Source organism: Lissotriton vulgaris, chromosome 6 (assembly GCF_964263255.1).
Source record: "Lissotriton vulgaris chromosome 6, aLisVul1.2, whole genome shotgun sequence".
Lineage (NCBI taxonomy): Eukaryota > Metazoa > Chordata > Amphibia > Caudata > Salamandridae > Lissotriton > Lissotriton vulgaris.
Window position 1 is genome coordinate 1,480,880,384 of NC_141694.1, and position 21,929 is coordinate 1,480,902,312.

A 21,929-nucleotide genomic window follows, 5' to 3' on the forward strand; every position below is an offset into this window, starting at 1 on the left:
CAGCGCTAAAACTGACATCCGTAAGGAAGAGTCGCCCACAGCGTGAAACATAAAAGGGTATGCAGGGCTCTGGAAGTGTATGCTACCCCTCACATACGTACATTTTATTTAGTTCGTCCACGGAAGTTATTGTATTCGAGAACAGAGTGCATGGTTTCTCACAGCACACCAGAAAGCAATAGACACGACAGTGCCATGTTGTTACTACTCATTGAAATGACGTTGCAGACACAGCAGCTGGTTTAATAGATTGCCTTTTATTATATGGGTATGTAAATAGGGGGTTGCCTTACACGTCATTGTGGAGGCGGCCATGGTTTTATAAAACACATCCTTGCCCTCTCCGTCCCCTTAAAGAGGGCCGATGGCCAGCCCGGACCAGCAGCAAGTGCTCTTGGACTCCAGTCCGGTGAGGAGGAGAAGCAGCTCAAACACTAGACAGGTGGCTTCGAAAAAATACAGGACATAGGGAACCTGCAACCCCACCTCCAACACACGAACCGGCCTTTTAATCAACTGAATTCAACAACAGTCCCGAGTACCCTTTAACATAAAGCTTGGTCCTATTTGCTTAAATGAGAAGACACCTCCCCCCTCGAGTGCTATACAGCCTCCTTTAGACTTGTTCATATTTTAACTTGTTCCAATAGAACTTGCTTTCTTTGTAATAAGTAATAAATACAAATCGGAGTTTTAAACCTTGTAAGATTACAAGATTAGATAACTTTTGGTTTCGGTACAAGGAGAGGGATTTCGCCGATTTCCTGGATTTAAAGAGCAGACCATAATCTTTAAAAGTATGCACCCGATAAAATCAACTAAAATAGTGGCCCCTGGAACGGGCCTAAATTATTTACAAACTTCCAGCTGCTTCGGGCAGCAAGAGTACAACATCATATAGCTTCATAATTGAAAGTTTATCTATACAAGTTTTATGCAGGATGAAAAGCCCAAGTGACATTCACCTCTTCTCCACATATATATATATATTGATTTAAGTTGCATGATCAAAGAGCATTTTGGGCAGAACCTGGGCAAGTGACCTGGCAAAGAAAACCAAAGGGGTGTTCATGTGCCATACATTCGGATTCCTTTAAAAATAAAGACACAGGAGGCAGTCCTTTTGGTAAGCACCACAGTCCATACCCCTAATACCTCATGTCGAATAAATAGTCATCTGAAAAATGTAATTGCAGGTAGTACACAGCTTCGAGAAAGATGGACTCAACGAGCATTGTTGAAAGTTGATAGCCGCCCAGACTCTGGAAAGTGAAGAAGTTAACAATATCCACATTGAAGCATGTGCAAAAAAAAGTTGTTTTTATAGTAATCATCCACATTGGTTGAAATTCCTCCGTTTTTCTTGAGAACCTCAACGACACAGAAGCCAATTGCCCATGAGAAGAAAAAACAAGAGTCCATGGCTCCCTACAAGACCTGAAACCTCCAGGAGGCCTGGTCCTTGTAGTCCAGGCAGTCTGGAGAGTTGAAGTTGAGTTTCCAGGAGGAAGCCGCGCTCTGCTCCTTGTAATCCAGGCAGTCTGGGGAGTTGAAGGGCAGTCCCGAGCTGTAGCCCTGGTGATGGTGGTGGTGATGGTGGCTGGAGGACTGGCTGAGGTGGTGATGGTGGTGGTGGGCCGGCATGGAGGCAGGCGCCATCGGGCTGAGCTGGTGGTGGTGCGAGTGCATGGGGGCCAGGTAGGAGCTGCAATCCACCCCTCCGAAGTAAGGCGAGGCGGCCGGAGGGTAGGCCTGGCTGTAGCCGGGTGCTTGGCCATAGGACATGGGGTAGGAGGCTGCAGCGGAGCCCGAGCGCTGCATGCATGAACCCCCCTGTTCCGGGGCCGCCGAGCCTGGGGAGATGGAGGCCGGGCTCCAGATGGACGACGAGGAGGTCGGAGGGTTGCTGCTGCCTCCGAGGGGCGCCAGGGCCGGGTTGCCGAGGGCCGGGTGTGTGTTGTTGGAGGCGCTGGAGCTCGAGGAGGACGACGAGGCGGAGCTGGCGGCGGCCGGCGGGGTGTACTGGCCGCTGCTCTCCGAGCCCGAGCTCTCCCGCGCCGGCGAGGCCTTCTTCTTGGCCGGGCGGCTCTTGGCGCCGCCGCCGTTCTGTTGTTGCTGCTGTCGGCACTTGGCCCTGCGGTTCTTGAACCAGACCTGGAGGGGACACAAAACACAGGGGTCAGGCAAGGACGAAGCATTCTGGAACATCTCTCAAACGCTGCAAGATACCCCATTTATTCACTCTGGGACAGTGTATACATTTTCACTGCTCTGGAGAAGATGCCATTCAGACGGGACACTGTCCCGAGGCCTGCTTAAGTGTCAACATAAACAGAGCAGCACCCTTCAAGATGGCGCCCGCCTAGCGCACAGAAGATGGCCGCTCCCGGCGAAAGTCAAGACTATTGGCAGGTCAGCCGGAGATGACGCCCAATCACCTTAGCTGCGCACCCAAGTACAAACTAGTTTACCCAATGGTAAGATTAGCACAGGCCCAGCACCCACACACAGTGAGACCTGCGTGTTTTTAACACTGCGGGCCTGGGTGAGCGGGATGTATAATCGAACTCTGTAGAGAGCAACATTTTACAAAACCAATGGTTCGTTAAACTTTGGGAGGACATGTGGAATCTGCTTTCTGCTTAACGCCGAACAGGTTCTGCTGGGTAAAGTGGGAAGACGACTTCTGTGCATCGGTTTAAGTTCACACACCCACAGGGTCCAATAAGAATTGTACATGGTTCTAAATGCATAAAGTGTTGGGTTAGCGAACATTATGCCTTTCGAGTGTTTTTTTTTTTTACAACACTTGCATATTACTGGATGCACTCTAACATCTTCACAATCGGCCCTGAATGATAAAGGTCATTTCATTACAATTTTAAAAATCAATACTATACTACTTCAGTCGGATACCGGGATATAGCGATCTCCTTGTCCCTACAACTGACTTCTGAGAATAAGCATTGCGCTTTAACAATTGGATCGAATGTAGTAAAACTAATTTTCAGTTAACATATGGCGGAGAAAGAAGGGGGTGAGGGGCTGCAAAAAAACAGATAAAGCATAATACATTTTTTAAATTTGTTTGAGGTATTTTCTAGAAAACTATTTCAAGGCCTCGTTTTCTACTCAGTAAAACAAAACTACACTTTGTAAAATAAATGTATATATACACACACTTCCAGAATAGAAAATAATAAGTAACCGTAGTTCTTTAAGACCCAGTTTTAAAATATTCCGCTGTGTCCGAATAATTGCTGCTCGGTCTGGGCCTCTAACCCAAACCGAACTGTTCAAAGCACGTTAACTGGAGTATTTGTTGTGAAAGTCAATTCCTATATTTATTTTGGGTTAAATGTCATAACGATATTTAACATAAGAGTGTAAAACGAAGAACGTTATCGGAATATTTGTTTATAAATTTGTTTAGATGAAAATCCTGTCAAGGACATTTGCAGACAAAAAAAACGCACTAACTAGATTTCTCCTGATAGAAGCCTGTATGGAATCGTAGAAAATTTATTTTGCTATCCAATTCTTTTTATTTTGCTACCTACATCAGAAAAAATATCAAGGGAGAACGGGATTTACGTGTGTGTATATGTATTAGCCGATTAGAATTCGCAATGCGTTAGTTGGTCTGTTTTGATGGGAACGTTGGGCGGTGCGTCATGTCCATTAATACGTCACCCCTCTAAGGTGCCAGGTTGCTATTCAACCCGCAGAGCGCGGCACTCCCTTCCTGGTCAGTTGACCTATAAAGTACTTTTAATACGGCTTTCATGGCGCCTTGACAAGTATGGACAGAGGAATGAAGGTATATTATTAATTTATGTCCTCTATAAATAAACTTGACTCGTGACCACTTTAAACATGTTTGCGCTTTTAGCCGCAATAATATGTGGACAGGCACCAAAAAAAAAAAAAACATAGGCGCCTAGTAGCCAAACTGTGGCTCCCACTGTATAGCAGGTGTGTATTCACCACACTTCACTGGCACAATAACAGTGCAAGAAAACAGGGCGAGCGTGTAGATAGGAAGAGGGCGAGAAGTGACCAGGGCCTCGTTCTCTTCACAGGTGGGAGTGCTGTGGCACTGTGGGGGGGGGGGGGGGGGGGGGGGGTTGGGGGGTCGTGGGTATGCAGCAGTGTGTGTAACAGGTGCTCAAGTCGGGGGTCTGCCAGCTCGTGTGTGCAGGAGAAGGCTCTATCCAGACATCAAGGCAGACTGGGAAGAGCGAGGTGAATGGGGCATTGACAAACAGGGGTTGGTGAAACTGTTAGTTGGGTTTGAGGGGGTTGGTGAAACAGTGTCTGAGAGAAGACCGTGGGGTGTATGTCTTGCAACAAGTCCTTCAAAGTATAAAGAGTAATCGGCAAAGTTTGGGCGGGCACAGAGAGAGTTAGTGCATAAAGTACTGCGGGCGGCTGCAGCCAGGTAAAAGGAGGTGCGAACAGGTAGAGTGTGGGCGCACTGAGGCACACGGGGCAGCGAGCCGCGCAGCAGCAGCGGTAGAAAGGCGCCAGGCAGCACCTGCACTCGGCTCTCGGGCAGGTTGATCTTCAGGGCCACCTCTTCCCGCATGAAGATGTCCGGGTAGCGGGTCTTGGCAAACAGCGCCTCCAGCACGTCCAGCTGCGAGCGGGTGAAAGTGGTGCGCTCCCGGCGCTGCTTCCGGGGGGTGGCTGTGAGGAGAGAGACAGCTTCAGCCAGGGGTCACAGGCAATAGTATCAGTAAGCGCAAAACACCACCGGGCCCATACAAACACAGCTAGGCGCACCCACACACATCAAGGAGAGCAAAACACCACACACACCACCGGCATAAATAGTATACAGGCGCACCCACACACATCAAGAAGAGTAAACCACCACAAACTCAACCGGGCAATATACAAACACCGGCATAAATAGAAGCCAGACGCAGCGACATCGATAAGAGCAAAACACCACACTCCACCGGGCCACATGCAACCAGCGTCACGAATAGCAGCCAGGCGCACCCACACACATCAAGGAGAGCAAAACACCACGCACACCACCGGGCCACATGACAGCCAGGCGCACCCACACACAAACAGCAAGAAGAGTAAACTACCACAAACTCAACCGGGCAACATACAAGCACCGTCACGAATAGCAGCCAGGCGCACCCACACACAGCACCAGGCCACATGCAAACACCGGAATAAATAGCGAGTCACACTATACATACATCAGTACCCCTCGTACACGCAGCAACAGCACCAATAAGTAGAAAAGTATGCAGCAGTGGACTCCAGGCACACAGCCAAACTAGTATGAATACTAACAAGACGAACCATGCACACTAGGCCTCGCGCACACACAAACGACAGCATGACAAAGCCACAAGCATCACCAGGTGAAAGACAACAGTTTTAATTTCAACATCTACCACCCAAGATTCAGCGGGCACCATGCGCACTACCCAGCACTACCACGTACATACAGCACGACCTCATAGGCGCCGACAGTGCAGGGAAGCATCTCTCAGCATATATAGAGTAAAGGCTAAAGATAGTGTCACTGCCCCGGGCACTGCCCTCCCGTTTTATCACAACTATTATGCTTAACTGTCACTTTCTGCCATTTGATGTTGGTCAAAAATCAGTTAAAGCTTATTTTCAACTAAATACGTTAATCGTACAGATTTTCAAAAGTAGACAATGTAAAAAAATGGCAGAAAAGAGCGGGTCTTATGACCCTTGGCACTCCAGAACATGTTTTTTGTTTGAATGTTCGATATCTGCCCCATCCCAGAACTTCCCTTCCCGACCCAAAATAGAAACAAGTGTTCAGGAGTGAAGGGAACAAATGTAGCCATTTGTAAACAGCTATATACACATTTGCAGCAAACTGCAACACTTGCTCATTGGTGGGTTCAGTAGGACTTGAGGAAAGGAAACCCACACACCTGGGCAATGGGCTTGGAAAAACAAAACAAAAAAAGTGCCCTGACACTACTTCCGCGGGCTCACCGAACAGCGCCCGCATACTATGTGCAGGACCACTGATTTGCACTAGGGTTAATTGCGGTAAAAGTTGGGCACTCGGGCTTCAAAGGCCCCACCGCACAGGGACACCCACAATGTGTTAATAGTCTTACTCGCGCTGTTTTATAAATAAACCATCTATTGGTTTAAGGTACTAAATAGGGGTTGGTTATGTAACCGTGAGATCTCTCGGCAGCATGCCAGCGCGCACCCCCTTACCCGGATACCCCACCGAGGGGTGCAGCAGGTCCATGCCGGCTCCGCTCAGCCCCAGGCCGCTCATGCCGTAGGGGGGCTGTTTGAGATAGGACATCATGCTAAACCCCTGAATGGTGCCGGCCGGTCCGCACCCGAAAAGAAAGGGCCCGGACAGACGAGGCTCTTCTCTCTGGCGCGTCACAACGTCTGACAAACCCTGCTGGAAAAAGAAGCGAAAACAGTTTATTGAAAAGTGTATACTATTGTCAGAGCTATTAAATGACATGTTTGAGAACACTCAAGGATCACGCGTCCGTTTCACACACCGCCTCGGTCAAATAAATGCACTAAAGGTATCAATACAACTAAAACATGCAGTTGGAATGTGGTCTACAAGGCTCACATCAGCAGTTTCTAAAAGGCTGGCTTTATTATTAGATGCTAAAGTTGCAATTCACGTTTTCCAACTCCAATAAGAGCAAACTCACTTAAATGTTTTTGGGGAGCATCGATAAACGCAGGGTCCAACGAGGGTTAAGCGGGAATGCTGTCCGCCCTGCAGGTCGAAAAACAGACATTAGAAATTTAGACTGGAAATCAATAAAACAAAGTTAAACCCACGGACTGCGGCTTTAATTATGATATTTTATGAAGAGGTGGACTGGACGCATAAAAGCAAGGTTTTGTATAAAGAGTTCTTTCCTTTCAAAACCCCGGACACGCCACTTATTTACCTTTAAGCCATTTGTTTGCACTGAGCGATATTCCAGAGACGGCTAGTTTATGTCCGAGTATCACTGCATGTAGTAGTTTGGTTTTAAAACCTTACATGGATACAAAAAAAATCCGAATTCCAGGTATTTTGTAGATAGGCCGGAAACACTTGAAGATTCCAATGCAATTTTAAAAAGGTAAGTCTCGGCTTAATAAATTACAACGCTTGAGACGGACGTAGAATTTGAATAGCACACTCCACTTCACCAGGCATTCGAAAGATACGTGTAACACAGGTACACCTAATTTTAAATGTATATTTTAGAGGCTAACGTAATACATATTACTGATGCCAAGAGGCAAAGCTGTCGTTTACAAAAGTTAACTCGTAAATATGAAAGAGGTACACCTTGACCCCAAGCCTGCTTTCTTTAAAATAAAGTAACATTGTGTATAGGTTCAGTAATTTTTTATAAGGACAGAGTCCACACACAAAAAAAAACGTAATTCCAGGCCTGGTCTTTGACAACTTGTTGCACTCTACACCATGGAATCCCTTCTAATGGCTGTAAACGTTGCAATCAGAATATGAAAAGGCCATGGTGTGGAAATAAACACACACTGGCAGGTTCTAATTACACGAGCTGCTTTAATGCAAATGCCCCAATTACCTATGTTTACCAAAAACGCCGTTTTCCTGCTACGAGTGCATAGGAAAAGGAAACAATGCATTACTTATCCCATCACGACAAAAGCACTACCGATGGAAAATATAGATTGTATTTAGGAAAGAAGGTGTGGGGACGTAAAAGCAGGTCGGGAGTCTAGAGAATGCGGCTAGGCCTAATTACCCCGCGGGCCAGCGCACGGGAGGGGGCAGCGGCCTTATCAGCAACAAAACATTCACCCCTCCGAAAGAGAAAGAAAACCGCCCCTCCAATTACCAGCTGAACCCACTCACCTCCATCAAAAGCGGACAACCGCCCCCTCTGCTCCTGCCAGGGCCGGGCCTCCCAGGAGAGTAGACGTCCTCACACGGTAGTTATTATTAAGGTTTTTTATTAAATACTCCAGATCGAGGCCATACTCGCACGGTAGTTATTATCAAGGTTTTATAATAAATACTCCAGATCAAGGCCATATATTAGGCCAACAATTAAACAACTCAAGATGGGACAGTGCACGAATTTTAGAAGTCTCATACACTGCTCATCATTTGCTAACACCACGTCAACATCAATTCCTTTAGTTTTGCCCCCTAAAGTGCGCAGGCCGCGTAAAGATAATACTTTCAATTCTAAAATTCGGGAGTCGGGACCCCCTGATAATTACATTTTAAGTTATTTCGTGCTCTCGATGTTCACTCGCCCAGAAGGGAGAGAACCAGTCTGACAACTTAACAGTCACATCGCCTGGCGACAGGAGGAGGCAGGATTCACACCCGCACCACCCCACCTGCAGGCGCACGTCAGAGGATCCGAGAGCAGCACAACAACACCGCTCACAAGTGAAACACAACTAAGTCCAAAGCAAGGAACTACACTTTCTACACGATGGGTGGGGGCAGTCTACAGAGATGGAAAAGGGTGGCAGCATTGGGCGCACTTGAAAGGGGGGGTGCTCCGGCTCTCTGCGCAAAATAGGTGCATTTAAAGAAGAAAAAAGCGTAAAACCGAACTTTGCAACAGCTCTGCCAAGAGGAGATGTGTTTTTTTAACTGAATCGAGAGAAAACATAAGTCGATACAGCTAGCAAAAGTAAATAACTTCATACACCCTCAAAACAGAGCAGCTGGTAAGTGCGGTGCAAGTTGTGCACCGCGGAAGTACGGTCGGGGCAGCTTAGGAAAGTAAGGCGCAGAAGCGAGAGTTGGGTCGGTGCAGCAGCTGCTGCCGCCGCGGAGCCCTCCCCCAGCACAGACACGCGGCCCTGCCCCCTGCGCTCAGAGATGAGCCAGGGGGCGGGGGCGCCGCTGCTGACGCCGTCGGCTTCGCGTTACCTGCGGTCGGTGTTGCTCGGCGGCCGGCGCTGAGGGTGATTGCCAGCCTCGGACTGATGAAGATTGATCACCTTCCCCAGGCCCCGCCCCTCCCGCCGTGTGTGCGCGCCAGGCCCGTGCGTCACGCCTCCTGCCAGCCAACCCGGCGCCGCTTCCCATTTTGAGTGACATCGCTTCGGCCAATGAAGACCGATCGCCTCTCCCCGCCCTCTGGTGGCTGCGCGTGGCGGGAGCAGTCCTGGTGCCGGTGCCCAGCGGCGGCTGCCGACCCGTGGCCCGCGCGGATTCACACTAGCCGCCGCGGTCCCCACTCGGGGCCCCGCGCGTCCCCGCTTCAGCCCTTTACTGAAAGCAGAAACTTTATTTGCTCTAGTAGCGCATACTTGGAAAAAGTTCACGCGAGGACGGTTCAGCGCCAGACAGTCTCGCTCCTCCTCGGAGTCTTCCGCGCCACCTAGATTTAAATAAAGTGTGCCGTGAACCGCCGCTTTATAAACAACTTGGGGACCTAGGTTCCGCGTAGCCTAACTGTACCCGTCCCGGAGCGCGGGCTCCTCACGAGGAACCCCGGGATATTCCCGGCAGTAAATCGCCGCGGACCACAACTCTGACAGGCCGAGCGCTGTGGCCGCAGAGGTGCCCCCCCCCCTCCCCCCTCCTTTTAAAAGGTAAACAAGATGCGTCAGGTGCGGGGATTTTGCTCCGCGAGCTTCGAGGCGCCACCTGGGAAGGGCACAGAGCTCCATCGAGCGAGGCCTTCGCAGTCGCCCCGCACAAGCACAACCTCCAGCCCCGACACTCGCCTCCTCAAAAACGCCAGCTTTTTATGTCAAAACACAACTATAAAACTCTGCAAAATTCGGAAAAAGTACAGAATTTTGGGACTTTTTCTTTTTAAGTACCGTTTTTTCATACTGATCTGTGAGAAGAAAATAAAAAGCAATTTTATATATGCACAATTGTAGCCGGTGGTTGACGAAAGAGCCGCTGGTACTGGAGCCGTCTTCTGATCTTTCCTGCTCCGTCACATATGTGAACTATTTTAAACGACAGATTACTTGTATATCAGGGGGCGACGTGGCTAACTTCGAGACCTGCATTCGAATCCCAGCTTTGGCATATGATCAAACATTATGTGACTGGACACATCTCAATCTTCTTGCACCTGCAATTGTGATGTATGTTTAATGAACGTTGGAGCTACCAGATGTTGACCTACTGTCTGCCCCCTTCATGCCCAGTCACCTCTGCTAGTGATTTACGCTGCCTATCGCCCAAAGGACAGCGTGTTTCTGAGAGAAATTCACAGTTTTAAATTGTAGATGTTCACACACCCCAAATGTACGTCGGATCAGGAGTTTGTAACACAGTCCACATAACTTGTCAGCAATTACATCTTGTTTCACAACTTTCATCAATAAACACTAGTTCTTTAAACAAATCACATTGACGCATTTTTTTTATTTAAATGTAAAAATAAAATTCTGGTATACTTAAAACGTCCCTTTTTTTAAGAAAACTACACCTATGTATGTTTGTTTAACCTCCACAGAATTGGCTGTAAAAGGTGTTCTAATTTTGCAAACTTGAAATCTTCACCAATGACGAATCTACCGTTTTGGAAAGTTTCCATTCTAATTAATATTAAAGGTTTCACAATGATATGTGTTGTAGTGCAGGGAAATATGTGGGTATTCCCCTTACCGTTCGTGGTAGACAAGCCTGGCCAAAAATGGCAGAGTTTCTAAATCTTGCTTATACATCGGTTCATCAAATAATTCCCCTGAAGACCACGTGTTTTTGACTTTCCGTCACAATTGCCTTTAAGAGTAGAATCAAGGTGCTAAGTATGTTGTTTTCTTCCACCCGGGTTGCAAGGCGCCCCCCTGCCAGTTTTCCCAGCACAAACATCTCAGAAGGCGCCGAGGGCCTTCCAGGCAGGCCCTGCTGCCCTCCCAGAGCCCCCGTACCTGCCGGGCTCGGTACCAGGCCCCACTCTGCCAGGGCCCTCTCACCAGGCTCAGCTCGGGCCTTTTGTTGAATGCCGAATCAAACTCCCTCCTAATTGAAGTTGGAGCTGAAAGCGAGCTAATGTTCAAAGAAAGTGACCGCCAGACGCACAAAATTACATTTTTTTGTGCTCGGTGAAGGGGGCAGAGCTCATGAAAGAACGAGTGGGAGGGGGCTTGGGAGGGTTTAGAGGAGACTTCTGTAGTCCACAAAAAGTCATCCACACGGGCACTTTCCCCATACTCCTACAAAGAACAAAGGCACGTAAGTAAGCTCATTCACAAAAAATGGAGAACAAAGACCACAAACAGCACTTTGAAATCGCGGCCCAAAATAATTATTTTGGAACATGTCCTTCAGTAGTCAATCTCTTCCTTTTTTGCAAAATATGCCGAAACGTTTTTCATGGTACGCAAAAAAAAGGCAACTGGAACGGTCTGGTCCCCCGGGAAGCCAAAAGTTCAGGGCGGGGACTTCGGGGTGCCTGCGCCCCTGGAACACATGCACCCTAAGGTGCTCTGACGCCCGCCAGGGAGGCTGCCCTGCTGAGCTCGTGTGCTCGGCCCCCGGCTGAAGCTCTGGAGGTATCGAGTAGCACTAACCCCCTTTATGTAATAAGAGTATTTTGTCTAATCCCAAATTGCAGGCGAATTCTCTTAATGCCTAAGTCCATAAAACCCAGGATTAAGGGAAGGCAGAGGAGGGGGAGAGGAGAGCTGAGTCAGGAGCAGGCAAGAGGGAGACAGCCGGAAAGAAAAGTTTAGTCTGGAGGGAGCAGCGGGGACCGGTGCAGCGAGGGGCTGCAGGGAGGCAGTATGGGTGCAGGAAAGGTGCTACGGACAGTGATGGCTGAAGGGGGACAGAAGTGAATCAGAACCAGAGAGAAGATGCGGGACCAGGGGAGGCGATGCAGGACATGTGGAGGCGACGCAGTACCAGGAGAAGGGATGCTGCAGGACCAGGAGAGGCGATGCGGAAATGTGACCGAAGGGACAGGAAAAGTGCTCAGGACCACGAGAGATGCTGTGGGGGACATGAACGCGCCAGTGACTGGAGTGCAGCAGGAAAGGCACGGTGTGGATGAGAAACTTGCTATAGGGAATGTGCTGCGTGACCATTCCTGCAGGAACGTGGGCACTGCGGGGACAAGAAAAGTGCCAGACCACAAAGAGAGATGCTGCAGGAACAGAAGTTGAGCTGTTAACAGAAACTGCGGGGACTGTGCTTCATAAATGAGAGAAGTTACGTGGATGCAGCAGGAGAGGCCCTGATCGGGACATGGAACGCACCAAAAGAACAGGAGAGATGCTACAGGAACGTCATTGCAGTAGTGACAGGGTGCAGCACGAGGCGCTGCAGGAACAAGAAAGAAACGTGCTGCAGGAACAAGAGGGCAGCAGGAGAGCTCGTCCACGGGCAAGAGACGGTCCAGAGAAGAGGTCCCGCAGGATCTGGAGCTGGTCTGCAGAGGGATGCTTCTCTGAACCAGCCGGCGCGTGCGATGCAGCAGCACTTGCGGGATGCAGGACCCCGGAGCGCGCCTTCCGGGACCCCCCACTCTGCCCTCAGCAGGCCTCGGCCGGGCCGTCACCTGTCCGTCACATTGCTTTCTACATCGATTTCTGGGGATGTAGGAAAATTGGTGCTGATACTATTTTTTTCACTTTTTATTAGTCCCGTCAAACGAGGCAAATAACCCGTTGCTTTCTAAAATGCCACACGGAGAAGAAACAATTACAAACTAGCACACTTTAATGCAATGGGAGTAGTAGGGACCTATTCACCTTCTGCCACTGAGTTTAAATGGCTTTTTTTTTTTAGATAATCTGAACTTCTATGTGTTTTTAGTGGACTAGAATAATAGAGGACGCGGGTGGCCTACATTACGAGACATGACGAATTATTTTTCTTTGTCCCCACATCAACTCCAAATGCAACCCCAAAACGCGGCTCACCCCTTTCCGTGCAGCCAGGCTGGCACCTTCCACCTCCCCCGCGGGCCATGCCCACGGGCGAGGGGGGTAAGCTCCTCTTATGGGAGTGGTGCTGGGTACCTGGGACTGGGGTTCTTTACCAGGTAAGGCCTGGTGTGTGGCGCCAGCCTGTTTCATGTAAACAGAAGGCCCCCGGCCTGGGCGGCTGCGCACTGCATGCCTGTTTATTTCCATGCGAGCCTCTGTTTATCTGCGCCTCTTCATGCGTGTCTTGTCTGCGTGTCTGTCGGATAGTGCTTGTCTTTTAGAGTGTGTGAACATGTAAGGCGGCATTCATGTGTGTGTTGGTGGGGGTTGTGTGTGTTTAGCTGTGTCTATTAACCAGTGTTTATATGTATTTTTTCTGTGAGCCATTGCTCATGTGTCGTACGAGAATATATTGTGTTCACGTGTGTTTGTTTCTACGGATGAGTGAGAAAGCGTGTTGGTGTATACTTTTGCGTGTGTGAGTTCGTGTCTATGAAAGTGTGCTTCTGTGCGCTTGAGCGTGCACTTGTTAGCAGATGTTCATGTGCGCATGTCTGAGAAACCCAATGTGTGCTTGTAGCCCTGAATGCTTATGAATCTTTCCGAGATCCAAGGTTTGGGTTCGCGTCTGTGGTTGTGTTTCTGTGTCTTCATGAGTGTGTGTGCATATTTGTACTTTTGGTAGTGCGATCTTTTCAATTTGTGAGTGAGCCTGTGCGCGCCAAAGCTTGTGTGCGAGTGCCTGTGTGAAAATTCGGTCAGCAGCTGTTATTCTTTCCACAAATGCCCATTGACGTTGTGTAGAAAGTAGGCACAACCTCGCACCGAGCACACGTTGGTAAAAGAGATGGGGCCAGCAAAATATTATGGACCCCACTAAAAGGCCAAGAGAGAAAATTAGCCTTTCAAAACCACATTTTCCATCCCGCCTGAGCATATTGGGCAACAGTGACGACTCTCGCGGCTGAGCCCCCTCCCCCAATATAGAAGAAACCAGTGACTACACAAGTAAACAGATGTTCTCTCCAAATAATGCAGGTTTGCATTAACCATCAAATAACCCTAATAATGGAAAAGTGCTAATTTCAGATGGGCCTTTCAAGGCGCACTGCACAATTTAACCCCAAGGCGCCCGTGGGATGGAGCGGAGAGCCATCGACTTTAGTAGAAAAAAAACTGCCCTCTAATAATTCCCCGCAGGACCCCGGGGAGCGAAGAGGTTAAATTCACTTAGCATATGAACAACTTTATAGCCGATTTCCATTAGGAACAAATGAAAAGGCAGCGCGAGAGAACGTCCCCTGTTATCATTTTAACCGGATTATTCCAAGATGGATTACAGATGATCACCTCACGCATTCATACTGGAGGGACGTGTAACCCATCCGGTGTTTGCCATCTCTGCTCCCCCCGCTGCAGCGGCGGCATGGTACTGACCAGACACCTACCTCTGGGTAACTAGCCAGCTCAGTGTCCCCTGTAGTCCACCGGGGCTCCCCGATTTACCGATTGTCCAGCCAGCACCGACAGCCCACGGTGCACCTTGCCACCAGATGCCAGGGACACGCGCACTGCTCGAGCTGGGCCATGCTGTGCATGGCGTGCACGCACTGCTGTGGCACTGCACTCTGGGTGGCTTGCGCTTTCCCGTCCGTACACTGCGGAGGGTTTGCATTTTCCTGCTCACGCACTCCTACCGGGGTGTATTTTCTTGGCCAGATATTGTCGCGGGGTTTGCCTTTCGCATGAAATCGTTGTTGAGTGGTAGCAGTTTCCCGGCCATGTTCTTCCAGGGACGCAGCATGGCAGCCACCGCTGTCAGAGTGCGGCTTCGAAGCACTGCCCGGTAACTTTACCTCCCCAGCCCACCACACTGCTCTACAATTGCACTGTTACGTGCCTGTGCTTTCCTGCCCACAGGCTGCTCGGGCACTGCATTTCATACTTTTGCAGCGTTTCGAGTTAGCGATTTTCTCCACACGCACTGCTCTGGGGTCATTTCCACTTTCCTGGCCGTGAACAGTTGTGGGACTATTTTAACTCGCCCACAATGTTTGGAATTCTATTATCCCGACCCTCATTTCTAAATTATTGACCGTGCACTTTTGTGAGAGGGCATTTTCTAGTCATTGCACTGGAGAATATTTGCACTTTCTTTCTCGACTGTGCACTGGCGCGGGGTTGCACTTTCCTGGTAATGTCCTGCTATAGTTTGCATTTCCCGTTCGTTGAAGTTTTTAATTTGTTTTTACAGTGAGTTCCCTTTTATTTCCCCGCTTCGCCCTCCACTCTCCACCCTAGGTGGAATGACGGGAATTCATGGACATTCACCTTGTTTTAGACACCCGAAGGAGGCATGCTGTCCGGGGATATGTTTGTATTCACGGTGCTCCCAGATCATTGGACGCTTTATACACTGTTGCCTGTGCTTTCCACCAACAAACGCCATTCGATGTGGACAGGTGCAAAAGTACTCTTTAAATGAAGAATAGTCACAACTTATAAAATAAAACCAGAAGAAGTGCTCACTATATAGATATAGTGTCTATACAGAGTATCTAGCGAGCTAAATATTGGAGTTCTGGGGCTCAAAACAATGCTCTTGTTCATCTCCATATATAAATATATTACATTAGTGCGTCTTCATATTAAATGTTTGCCAGTGATGTAAAGCTGGTATTTATAGAAACTAGTAATTCCTGTAATTCGCAGTGCTGAATTCATTTACAGGATATTTAGCTTTCCTACACAAATGAAGGTAGTTGAACTTTTTCATTCTTTTTGTCAGTGTTGGTAAAAACTTTCACAACATAAGTGCTGCTTTCGGAAGTTTAACAAGCACACCTGACAATCTCACCCTTGATGTCTACCAACTAATCTGCCCCAGAGTGTGAAAATAAATGGAAATCCAGAACTTTGTCAGCAAAAATGTACTGCCCTGTTTTGCCCTTTATTTATTTCCGTATGTCTTGTTAAACCTACTGAATAGTGCCAATATATTAAAAAAACCATTTAAAAATGCTTTTAATTTCCTTACAATGCACTTTGCAATTAAAATCTGACTTCTAATACTAGACACGGCTGCCTAAAACACATTTGAATTACTGCAAATTATCCCCAACAAAAACACACATTTCTCAAAAGACAGACACACACCTGCAGTCCCAGGCTAGCAACGAGCACTAATGACTCTCAAATGCTTTACATATTCCTAAAGAGTACTAAAATCAATTATTAAAGCTTTAAATATAATATATATATATAACGAGTAACGTTTAGTATACTCCTATATTGCCATCCTTGGATTCAGGTGACATTTATATACTACTAAGCCTTCGTCCTCGTGGCTTACAAATGTAACCAGAACCCCTCAATGGCTGGCAATACAGTCCCGTATTACAGTTACACGTTAAGTCTGCTCCCCCCCCCCACCCCCCACACACTCTCTCTCTCTATATATATATATATATATATATATATATATATATATATATATATATATATATATATATATATATATATATATATACACACGCGCCATGGCAATGAAAATAAATGTGGCCCAATAATACGTTATTCAGACGAAATGTCCTCTTAAATGCAGTCACAGAATTATTTCTACATTCCTAGTCTCAAATTCACCTTCTCGACTACAGTACAGCAAAAGTGACAAGAAAAAAAATCACTTTATTTTACAGATTGCATGTACCTATTTATTTATACTGGGGAGGCGACTCACCTAACTCCCAAGAAGCACACTCAATTGCATACTATACTCTCTACATCTGCATATATACTACACTTTAGATACATAGTGGGTAACTGTGTGATGTGGTCCAATATTGGCACCGAGAGATTCTGATGACTTCATAACCACAAGCCTGAATGGCAGCAGTACCTGGAAATGGCAACAAAGGCCTATATGAATACACATGTTACCAGTATTGCATTTGTTGATACTTGATTGAAGTTACTTAGCTTGAGATGGTTTTATATTCACACAGGGAAATATTTATTGAAAACAGTAATCAAAATACAGGCCTACACTCACAATTTGTTTGCAGGACAATGAAGAAAAACATGATTTTATAGTTAAAAAGGTAAAATTAAAATCTTGAAATTGTTACAAACGTATTCTGTGTATAGACAGGTGAGATTGTTGAAGCTGTTCTCTACAAGTTTCAGCTAACAAAAATCATTAATTAAAATTAAACTGTTCAGGTTTTGTTTACCTTTCTATTATGGATTGTTGCTAAAAGAATGGACAACTGTCAGATGCAACAACCTGGAGCTTTAGCGGTTTTCCACATAATTACGGATTTACCACATCTGCCATATAACGTGCCCCTTAAGGAAACACGAGAAATACACGACTGTAGCTCATGTCCATCAAACAACTACAGAGAAAGTGCTACATAATGGAGCATACTTTATATAACTGTCCTGCTGAATTTGTTCCTACATTACAATATACGCCTGGATGGCCCAGCCAATAGTAAGGCTTTGTACAGGGACTTTGGAGCTGTCCTCATAATGATGAAATCCATATTTCACAATTACATGGGAAGTTCTTTACGTGTTTTACGGGTCTCTGAGAAATATGGATTTTTATACCACTGCATTTTGCGTAATCCAAGCATGTAACATACATACACAATGATATTAAGCTGTACAATTGGCGTGTTTGTATATTTAGTGATATATATATATATATATATATATGTGTGTGTGTGTATACATAAATATATATGCTATGCGGCACCTATCTATCTATATATTGATATAGAATATGTAAACCACTTCTGCATACATACTTTGGAGACATACATTAGTTAAAGGGCAGGCTCTATCTCATTATGTTCTTCTTTCAATACTTAGACTTACAAACGCAATATTCAAAGTGGTAGCACTTTATAGAAAAAAACAGAAGCGTCATTTTTGGTAAGAAGTTTCCGGTTTTATTGAAAATGTATATATATGTGTTTATATATATATATGACTCAATACTGTAATAAATAAACATAACCATTCGCGCAAACCATGACAAGCGTTGTATGCATGAGGCCAAACTGGGCAGGGGGTATGCACAGGGCTGTAAGACTTTCGTTCAGAGTATACAGAAATAAATATTAACAGCGTTCTGGAGCAAATGTCCGCCCGAGAGAGTGGGAAGGGACCGGAAAGAATAAATAGGGAGCCCACAAACATGGCGCCGGCTGGCGCTGTTTCAGTAAACACAGAATCCAAGATGGGGGTGTTAAACAGCACACACCGTAAAGAACAACCCTCCGTAGCGGGCAGCTCAGACGACCTTTACACCATAATCACGAAGAAAATGAGTAAAAACTTCCGCGGCGATGAACACCTGCAAAGAAAGCACTTTAAACAGTTCGATTGTACATAATGCATCGGAATAAGTAGTAAACGTGGCCGGATGGGGTGACTTGTCATTTACAATGATTACTTTAGAATTCTTTTTTCACCACTTCGATTCCCACCCTTTTTAAGCTCATGTTAATATTAAAAAGACCAATATAAAGAAATCGACCCGTGTGCTGTTAAAAGTTTTTTTTTTAAAACTGATAGGTAAACAAAACAAAATGTCGGACATAGTCCCAGGTCACCGAGGGCAAAACACACCTTTTTGCCAGAGACCTTTCATGTGCAAATCTGTCCTGCTTATTCTAATGAAGAAAGAAGCAGAAAAAAACAAAAAACTCAGGGGACAAACACAATCCCAGTAAAACTAGAGTTCAGAGTAAATCTGAAAGCAGTATAAAATGAAAGTAAAATACAGGTCAGATAAAAGTGTCCGAACACAAGTAAAATGGCGCCGACACTCCAGGGCACGTGGTTCGGTCTCGCCATGTGGCAGCTCCGGCTGGGGGTGACCACGGACAGGCCCAGTCACTGCAGGCTGCACTTCTCCTCCTTCTTTGCCATCTTGCCTTTGTTTTGCTCAAGGGTCCTTTCCAGGTGTTCATCTTCCTCCTCCGCTCTGTGTGTACAGAAAACAACGTTACTGCCACCTCCCGGTGCACTCCTGCACACTGCCACCTTACAATACGCTCAGATCACACAGCGCTTTACAACGGAGAGCTTGGCGGGCCGGGCAGGGCAGGGGCTCACTGAACTGCACACTGGTTCCAAGGGCACAGTGCTGGGCGCAGGGTTAAAAGGTCTCGTGACAGAGCTGGGCAGTGGTTGGCAGCGTACAGAGGTGGGCGCACAGCAGTGAGTTGGGCATTGATTGAAGGACATTGCGGGGAGCGGGCAGTGCACTAAGGACACTGTAGAGTGTAGAGAGATGGCCGTTGGCTGAAGGAGCACAGGGCTAACTGAGGGCTGGGTATTAGTCGAGGAGCTGAGGGCTGGGCACTGCTTGAAGCAGAGCTGGCATCTGCGCCGTACCAACTTTGTAGAGTGCACAATGCTAGGCACTGGTTCAAGGGGCTGACCACTGGTTGAGGGGCACAGGCCTGAGCAATGGTTAAAGTGGAGCAGGGCTGAGAGGTGACCGCTGGCTGGAGGGGCACAGGAGCTGAAACTGGTTGCTGGAGAGCAGGATACAGGTGGACACTGTTGAAGGGCATGTGGCTGAGTTCTGGTGCAGGTTAAAGTGGCATGGACTCAGAGCAGGCCCCTGGTTGAAGAGCCAGCAATGAAAGGAGAGTGAAGGAACCAAATTGGTTAGAGTGGTGGTCACTGGTTGAAGGGCACATGGCTGAGAGATGGGCACTGGTTGCAGAGAGCTGGACTCTGGATGGAGGAGAAGAGATCTGGGCTCTGGTTGGAGGAGCAGAGATCTAGGCTCTGGTTGGAGGAGCAGAGATCTAGGCTCTGGTTGGAGGAGCAGACAGCTGGACTCTGGTTGGAGGAGCAGACAGCTGGACTCTGGTTGGAGGAGCAGACAGCTGGACTCTCGTTGGAGGAGCAGACAGCTGGACTCTGGTTGGAGGAGCAGACAGCTGGGCTCTGGTTGGAGGAGCAGAGAGCTGGGCTCCGGTTGGAGAAGCAGAGATCTGGGCTTTGGTTGGAGAAGCAGAGATCTGGGCTTTGGTTGGAGGAGCAGAGATCTGGGCTTTGGTTGGAGGAGCAGAGATCTGGGCTTTGGTTGGAGGAGCAGAGATCTGGGCTCTGGTGGAGGAGTAGAGATCTGGGCTGGTTGGAGGAGCAGAGAGCTCGGCTCTGGTTGGAGGAGCAGAGAGCTGGGCTCTGGTTGGATGAGCAAAGATCTGGGCTCTGGTGGAGGAGCAGAGAGCTGGGCTCTGGTTGGAGGAGCAGAGAGCTGGGCTCTGGTTGGAGGAGCAGAGAGCTGGGCTCTGGTTGGAGGAGCAGAGAGCTGGGCTCTGGTTGGAGGAGCAGAGAGCTGGGCTCTGGTTGGAGGAGCAGAGAGCTGGGCTCTGGTTGGAGGAGAAGAGAGCTGGGTTCTGGTCGCAGGAGCAGAGATCTGGGCTCTGGTTGCAGGAGCAGCGATTTGGGCTCTGGTTGGAGGAGAAGAGAGCTGGGCTCTGGTTGGAGGAGAAGAGAGCTGGGCTCTGGTTGGAGGAGAAGAGAGCTGGTTGGAGGAGAAGAGAGCTGGGCTCTGGTTGGAGGAGAAGAGAGCTGGGCTCTGGTTGGAGGAGTAGAGAGCTGGGCTCTGGTTGGAGGAGAAGAGAGCTGGGCTCTGGTTGGAGGACCAGAGATCCGGGCTCTGGTTGCAGGGAACTGGTTGGAGGACCAGAGATCTGGCTCTGTTTGGAGGAGCTGAGACTGGGCTCTGGGTGGGGGAGCAGAGAGCTGGGCTCTGGGTGGAGGAGCAGAGAGCTGGGCTCTGGGTGGAGGGGCAGAGAGCTGGGCTCTGGGTGGAGGGGCAGAGAGCTGGGTTCTGTTTGGAGGAGCAGAGAGCTGGGCTCTGGTTGCAGGAGCAGAGATCTGGGCTCTGGTTGCAGGAGCAGAGAGGTGAGCTCTGGTTGCAGGAGCAGAGAGCTGGGCTTTGGTTGGAGGAGAAGAGAGCTGGGTTCTGGTTGGAGGAGAAGAGAGCTGGGTTCTGGTTGGATGAGCAGACAGCTGGACTCTGGTTGGATGAGCAGACAGCTGGACTCTGGCTGGATGAGCAGACAGCTGGTCTCTGGTTGGATGAGCAGACAGCTGGACTCTGGATGGAAGAGCAGAGATCTGGACTCCGGATGGAAGAGAAGAGATCTGGGCTCTGGTTGGAGGGGCAGAGAGCTGGGTTCTGGTTGGAGGAGCAGAGAGCTGGGTTCTAGTTGGAGGAGCAGAGAGCTGGGTTATAGTTGTAGGAGCAGAGAGCTGGGCTCTGGTTGGAGGAGAAGAGAGCTGGGTTCTGGTTGCAGGAGCAGAGAGCTGGCCTCTGGTTGCAGGTGAAGAGAGCTGGGCTCTGGTTGGAGGAGAAGAGAGCTGGGTTCTGGTTGGAGGACCAGAGATCTGGGCTCTGGTTGCAGGGAGCTAGGAACTGTTTGGAGGACTAGAGATCTGGCTCTGGTTGGAGGAGCAGAGAGCTGGGCTCTGGGTGGAGGAGCAGAGAGCTGGCCTCTGGGTGGAGGAGCAGAGAGCTGGCCTCTGGGTGGAGGAGCAGAGAGCTGGCCTCTGGGTGGAGGAGCAGAGAGCTGGCCTCTGGGTGGAGGAGCAGAGAGCTGGCCTCTGGGTGGAGGAGCAGAGAGCTGGCCTCTGTGTGGAGGAGCAGAGAGCTGGCCTCTGTGTGGAGGAGCAGAGAGCTGGCCTCTGGGTGGAGGAGCAGAGAGCAGGGCTCTGGTTGGAGAAGAGAGCAGGGCTCTGGTTGCAGGAGTAGAGAGCTGGGCTCTGGTTGCAGGAGTAGAGAGCTGGGCTCTGGTTGCAGGAGCAGAGGTCTGGGCTCTGGTTGCAGGAGCAGAAATCTGGGCTCTGGTTGCAGGAGCAGAGAGCTGGGCTCTGGTTGGAGGAGAAGAGAGCTGGGCTCTGGTTACAGGAGCAGAGATCTGGGCTCTGGTTGCAGGAGCAGAGATCTGGGCTCTGGTTGCAGGAGCAGAGAGCTGGGCTCTGGTTGCAGG

The 21,929-nt window shown here is 48.6% G+C and overlaps 2 protein-coding genes across 9 annotated transcripts in view; both read right to left on the reverse strand.

The window, feature by feature from the left end:
- Positions 1-245: 245 nt before the first annotated feature.
- Positions 246-8,963, reverse strand: OTX1 (orthodenticle homeobox 1). Of its 3 annotated transcripts, none has more exons than XM_086927626.1 (5): positions 8,930-8,963; positions 6,705-6,772; positions 6,238-6,436; positions 4,538-4,689; positions 246-2,154 (listed from the first exon to the last, which is right to left on the reverse strand). In XM_086927626.1, the coding sequence occupies exons 3-5, from the start codon at positions 6,332-6,334 to the stop codon at positions 1,429-1,431; spliced, it is 975 nt and encodes a 324-aa protein (XP_086783752.1). In that variant the 5' UTR covers positions 6,335-6,436; positions 6,705-6,772; positions 8,930-8,963; the 3' UTR covers positions 246-1,428. The 3 variants fall into 3 exon arrangements, with proteins under 3 accessions (XP_086783752.1, XP_086783753.1, XP_086783754.1); XM_086927627.1 differs by having other exon boundaries at positions 6,238-6,433; positions 8,930-8,952; XM_086927628.1 differs by lacking the exon at positions 6,705-6,772 and having other exon boundaries at positions 8,930-8,952.
- An 8,872-nt stretch (positions 8,964-17,835) lies between these two features.
- Positions 17,836-21,929, reverse strand: part of EHBP1 (EH domain binding protein 1) — a 1,903,610-nt gene continuing 1,899,516 nt past the window's right edge. For all 6 annotated transcript variants that reach the window (XM_086927633.1, XM_086927634.1, XM_086927631.1 and 3 more), the window contains one exon: positions 17,836-18,898. In XM_086927633.1, the coding sequence (XP_086783759.1) occupies positions 18,808-18,898 (91 nt within the window). In that variant the 3' untranslated portion in view covers positions 17,836-18,807. The remainder of the gene's footprint in view (positions 18,899-21,929) is intronic.